General features: G+C 45.4%; 1 protein-coding gene across 2 annotated transcripts in view; it reads left to right on the forward strand.

Annotated features, from left to right (window-relative positions):
- Ccdc91 (coiled-coil domain containing 91) overlaps positions 1–6,437 on the forward strand; it is a 182,387-nt gene that overhangs the window by 145,692 nt on the left and 30,258 nt on the right. For both annotated transcript variants that reach the window (XM_013352824.2, XM_013352825.2), the window contains exon 12: positions 4,781–4,894. In XM_013352824.2, coding sequence (XP_013208278.1) covers positions 4,781–4,894 — 114 coding nt within the window. The remainder of the gene's footprint in view (positions 1–4,780; positions 4,895–6,437) is intronic.

Below are 6,437 nucleotides of genomic sequence, written 5' to 3' on the forward strand. Positions count from 1 at the left end.
CAAGGGTGTTTAAAACTGAAATTTCCAGACTAGAGCTTCAAGTCACCAGCTATATGATGAGGCAAAATAAAAACATTTTCAAACAAAGAAATTGCCCAGGCAAAAACCTCCCAGAGGAAATCGTCAACCAAAGGAAGGATCAGCCAACAAGCAGCAGTTTATAGGTCCAGAATCTAGAGGTTCTGATGAAGAGAGAGGGAGAGCCCAGGGGATCAGCAGTGGCTGGAAGATCCACAAGTGCTGAGAAGGCCACAGACAAAGGATCTGGGAGCAGTGTGGCTACAGCAGCTGCCTCATCCCGAGCCTGCCATAGGAGCCTCCATGCCTTCACCCTTGGTTCTGAAAGTACATCTGACTACAGCAGCTGCCTCATCCCGAGCCTGCCATAGGAGCCTCCATGCCTTCACCCTTGGTTCTGAAAGTACATCTGACTACAGCAGCTGCCTCATCCCGAGCCTGCCATAGGAGCCTCCATGCCTTCACCCTTGGTTCTGAAAGTACATCTGACTACAGCAGCTGCCTCATCCCGAGCCTGCCATAGGAGCCTCCATGCCTTCACCCTTGGTTCTGAAAGTACATCTGACTTTCCTAAAACAATTTCTAAGCTCTTTCCTATCTAGAGGATGGGGATCATAAAGACAGAGTGGCCCCGTCTTTGAGGTCACTGTAGCTGTAGCTGATCACAGACAGAGAAAGTGCTGATCCAAGAGCCTGCAGAGCTGACCCAGCCCCGTTCGCTAGCTTGGAGGACCATGGCCGGAACTAGGTGCTGGCAAATACATCTCTGTAACAAGCCAGGGTGTAAATCTTTTAGGGTTTCAGCAAAATGTTGCAGAAGTTCTAATATAATGAGTGATGTTTATAACTCAATTGGTGAAAATCAATATCGTAAAAGAAAGTAATTTTTTCAGGCTTGATTCTCTAATACAAAGAATAAGATTTTCTTCTGAGGTAGGATTTTGCTTACTTGTAATTGAGGGTTCATTGTCCCCATCATCTGAGTTCCAGTGCCCACTTCCTGCCTGTGTCACTAAGCTTCCCAGTTGAGAGAGTGTATGTATTGGTTTCCTGGGTGGCGTTTCTAGAACCTCCTGTATTCTCTTGATTTCCTTTCCCAGTCATTGCAGTACAGATTAATCACTTCAAAGTCAACATGGCCTGAACGGCTGTTGCATAGTACGTGAGTTTTGAAATGCAAAATTTTCCACTTGCTGAGTTAGTGTCTAGACTCTAGAAAACCCTTCCGAACCATGGTTTGAGCTTTAAGTTTGTGTGGCAATGGAGAGTGTGGACACACGGGGAAGCACACTGTACCTGTGACTCCTCCTGTCTGCACACTGCTGACTGTAGCTGGGCGGGTGAGAGGGAAAGTGAACTGGACTGGCAGTGTGTGTGCCCGACAGGCACTCTCTGCCCACGCCTACAGCTCTTTTTCTTATTTAAGACAAGGTTTCACCGTATTTCTCAGACAGGCCTTCAGTTTACTTTGTAGCCCAGGCTGGCCTTGGACTTGGTTCTCCTGCCTGAGACACCCAAGTATCTGTGACTTTCATTTTTAGTAGATGCATAATAATGCCACATACAGTTATAGTGGGCTTTAATGTCTCAGCACATGTATATATTGTGTGAAATCTAGGTTCTTAGCATATTCCTCACATTTTTATATTTGTCATTTTTATATTAAAAGATCCAATATTTTGTTTGTAGTCATCCCCCTGTGCCACAGAACACCAGAACTCTCTCCTCCTCGGAAACAGCTTTGGATGCATTGACCAGTGTCTTTCCATACCCACCGTGTGTGTGTGTGTTTGTGTGTGTGTGTGTGCGCGCACGCGTGTGTGTGTGTACACGTGTATGTGTGTGCATGTATGTGTATGCACGCGTGTGTGTGTCTGTGTGTACATGTGTATGTGTGTGTGTTTGTGTGTGTGTGCGCACGCGTGTGTGTGTGTCTGTGTGTACACGTGTATGTGTGTGCATGTGCACGATGTAACTGATCCCAGAAATTGTGAAAAGAAGAAAAAGCAGCTCACTCATTTGGAGCTGAAGTCCAGGAAAGGGTGCAGTCATTCATTTCCAGGCCTCCCGGACTGTGTCACTCCAGGTCTGTGGCAGAACAGCAGGAATTACCTCAGAGCACACGGTGAGACAGGAAGTGAGGAGTTCAGAGACTGGGCCTGCAGAAACGACACAGCCCACCAGAGCAAGGCTAGTCCCTTCTAGAATCCCCCAGTGATATAGGTGCCTCCATCAGGCCCCACCACCTAATGCCACAGCAGAGACTCAGCCTCCCCTGCATCAGCACTGTGAGTTCCAAAGCTTGCACACACAGCTTCTGTTAGCACTAATGTACCACACCACACTACCTACCATGCTGAGACGTGTGTCCCATGTACTAAGAGTGAACATCTAACTTCAGGCAAGTCCATGGTCTGCATTATGTACTTGGCTAAGTGTGGACTCACACTGGCCCTTGTTCACAGTAAAGGGAATGAGAATTCACCCACACTTTGCTTTTCTCTGCATAATTAAGAGTGCGTTTGAAGATGTTGTGGGGAAGATTGGGCAGAGGCTGACTTTGGGGAGAGGCTGGGGTGACTGTGGGGAACTGACATGTTCACCAGCCCACGCAGCAGGAATGGAAGCCAGTCACTAGGATACTTGGGAGCTCTGAGCCAGGTCTGCCTGGCTTCTCCTCTCCCTCTCCCCTCCACTCATACAGGAACTATCAGACAAATGTATCTGTAACCAGCATCCAGTGCCCAGCAAGCACCTCTCTCAGGCACAACCATTGGCCCTGGTGTCTTGCAGTATGTTACTACACTGTTGCTTCTGTTTCTCTCTGCTCATGTCCTGTTAGTGTGGGTAAATTACAGCTTACTAAGAGGAGATAGGAGATTCTGCTGGGTAATTAGTAGATACTTTGACAAATGAACACATGAGCTGAGGGCGGCCGACCACAGACGAAAACTCTGTCTGATATCTGTGCCTCCTCTAACCACTCGCTTTCTAGGCCTTTCTGCAGCCATGTGTAACTTTTAAAATAATGCTTAATTATATTTAATTTGTGTAGGAATAAAAATTGCATGATAAATGTGGTTTATTAATTAAGAACGTGTAAAAATAAGTCATTATACACTGTATAAAGGAATATAAATCATACTATAATGAATGTAAGAACTTAAGAAAATGTTCAGAGCATGTTTCAGCTGAAAACTTCCAGAGATAGAAAAATATCACAAACAGTGTAATCTTACCTCTTGATGTCCAGCTCCTTCCTACTCTGCCCTTATTCTCTGTGTATATTTGCATGTTTACACATTTGCGTGTTTACACATTTGCATGTTTATACACTTGCATGTTTACAGTTTTACATGCATATGTTTACACATTTGCATGTTTGCACACTTGCGTGTTTACAGTTTTACATGCATATGTTTACACATTTGCATGCTTACACACTTGCATACTTACACACTTGCATGTTTACAGTTTACATGCACATGCTTACACATTTGCATGTTTACACACTTGCATGCTTACAGTTCTACATGCATGTGTTTGCATACTTGCGTGTTTACACACTTGCATGTTTACAGTTTTACATGCATATGTTTGCACATTTGCATGCTTACACACTTGCATGTTTACACATTTGCATGCTTACACACGTGCATGCTTACAGTTTTACATGCACATGTTTACGCATTTGCATGCTTACACATTTGCATGTTTACACACTTGCATGTTTACAGTTTTACATGTGTGTGTTTACACATTTGTGTGTTTACACACTTGCATGTTTACACATTCGCATGTTTACACATTTGCATGTCTATCACTGTGCTCATGCTTTTCTACATGCTACAAATTTTCTACTGTAAATAGACTTTTAATAGTGAATCATTGTTTTATATTTTCTGGGCCATATATACATGTCTAAAGTGGTTGAGGAAAACGTAAGAGAAAATACGTGTAGACTCTTACAGTCGGAAGAGCCCTCAAGAATCTAAAGTGAGGAGAATGCTCATTGCTGGTGTTACCCCTGGGAAAGGCCCAGCCAGTTCTGTGGATAAAGGGGAGTTAAGTAGTTGTGGTTTGTAGCATTCATTTCAGTCGGGTGCTATTTATTTTTAATCAAAATAGAAGGATAAAGTTCTATTTTTGCAGAACTTATTGTTGCTTCCTGAGAAGTCTTTCTTCCTTAGAATATTACCTGCCACCCGCTTTCTGTTTATCTGCTGTTCTGAAATCCCTCAGGTTTCTGATACCCCATTCAGTAAGGCAGTGAGTTCTCTTTCCTCTCTCGAGTTCTCATTTCAAATAGCAGCTAACAGGGTGGAGTTTCACCTGGTGTTCGGCTCTCAGCATCTTGACCTGACATGAAGCCAAGGTGTCTATAAACCTTAGCTATAAGACCTCATTTGATGATGGTTGTGAAAAGATTCACAGTGAGTGAGGCCATTGGAGCGCGAGATGGTCTTGGAAGAGCAGGCATTGAGTCTGTGTGGATACGGAGGACAGGAAGGCAGTCTGATGGAAACGGGTGACCGGTTGCTGGGGAGTCAGGTGTCATCTGCTTCTCATCACCTCCTTCAGTAAGTGGTTAGTTCCCTTCTTTCCTCCTATAGCCCCTAACCGTTACAAATCTTTTCCAGGGGTGCATTGCAAAGATTGGCCTGGAACAGAATGACGCACCCCGAAAGCCCCTCAGTTACATAAATGGCACAAGTGTGCCTTTGTGTGCGCCATGCTGACCACGCTTTCCAACCCCAAACAGGAAGCTGTCAAAGCAGCCATAATAGAGGAACAGAAGAGAGGTGAAAAGGCCATGGCGGAGGCGGTGAAGAGAACGAGAGAGGAGCTGGTGGAGTACCTGAGAGAGCAGAGGAGGGTAAGTCCCCGTTCCCTGTGCAGACCCACCCAACAGTTATTGCTAATCACCCATCACACACTGGCAGAACAACACCCGTGCGGATCCCCCCAACAGCTCTCTCTGCACAGCCATCAGACAAGGACAGAGCAGCCGTGAGCTTCTGTCTAGGACCCGTAACGATACACTCAGAAAGGCAGTTCTAGACTCCAAGGGGTTGCCGTGTGATTGTCGATTCCTTTACTTCCTGTAGACACTTGAGTGTGCTCTTCAGGCTCTCTTTGTTAGCCTAACTGTGGTTCTAACAGATTTCATTACAGTCCACAAATAAATACCACATTGCTCTGGTTCTGTGTGAGAGCAGGTCAGAACATGCTGGTCAGAATTCAGGGACGGAGCTGCAGGGGCTGAAAGCAGAACAAGATTCACAAACAGGCAGTGTATGAAGAACAGGCCACACTAAAGCGTTTTAGTATGTTTTCTTTACATGCCTATCGTATGCATGCAAAGTACAATAATTCCCGTGTACCGCATTCAGATGCATACTATAAAGGGTCAGGTGTTCTACACCGTAGCAAGCAGACAAGCGGAGCCATGAATATGAAGCGTGCAGTGTCTAAACTTGATTGTTGGCTGGATGGCAGAGTGGAAAACGCCAGCTGCTGTCCTGTACTTTGCAAAGTGCTGAGAAGGCAGTGAGGGTCGGGCCACCACTCAGTCCCGTGCTCCCAACCTGAATGGCGCGAAGAAAATTCCCGGTCTCTGTGATTCCTGTCAGCATATAGCTTGTCAGCAGAGTACAGAATCGGTCAGAGACATTTCCAGAGAAGTGGGCATCCACAGGAGCACTCTGTGTGGCTGTATCTTCGAGCACCTTGCTTTAGGGGGATCTTTATTTTCACCCTGATTTCTGATAGATTTTTCACATTCTGAACCTGACAGTGAAGTTGGCGTTTTAATTGTGTGTTGGTGTTTCCCACAGAGGTTATTTCAGATAATCTAGTTTATGAGCTGTGCCCAGAGGAATGGCATATACACACGGATTATTTGGAATAGTGAAGAAACACAGATAAAATAAACTTAGGGGTTCTTATGGGCCCCTCCTTTCCATTGTCTTTTCCTCTTAATCTTTCCCTTGGTGGTTACAACAACCCTTAGCATGAAATCTGACCCCTCGGTCGTGTGGCACCCCTGAGGTGTCCTCACTGACTGTAGGTGCTGTGTTGTAGAGTGGCCCAGGGGAGGTTATTCATCATTCTGACCAGAAATGCTGTTAGCTCATTAGTGGTTGCCCCTTTCCCCTCCCCTCACCCAGCTCTGTGAATTGGACCAACCGCTCTGAACCCAACTGTGAGCGCTCCTGGGTGGGTCACACGGCACAGACGCTCCCTCTGCAAGGCTGAGTGGGATGTTGTATGTGTGTGTTTTCTTACTTCACCCATTGATAGGTGTTCAGATTGTTCCTCCATATTTAATATACTTTCCTGATCAGCCGATCTATAGATGAGGTGTAAATCTGCAGAGAAATTATGACAATTTTATAAAATCATTTGGGTGTAATATA

This window comes from Microtus ochrogaster (genome assembly GCF_000317375.1).
Source record: "Microtus ochrogaster isolate Prairie Vole_2 chromosome 14 unlocalized genomic scaffold, MicOch1.0 chr14_random_2, whole genome shotgun sequence".
NCBI classification, from domain to species: Eukaryota; Metazoa; Chordata; class Mammalia; order Rodentia; family Cricetidae; genus Microtus; species Microtus ochrogaster.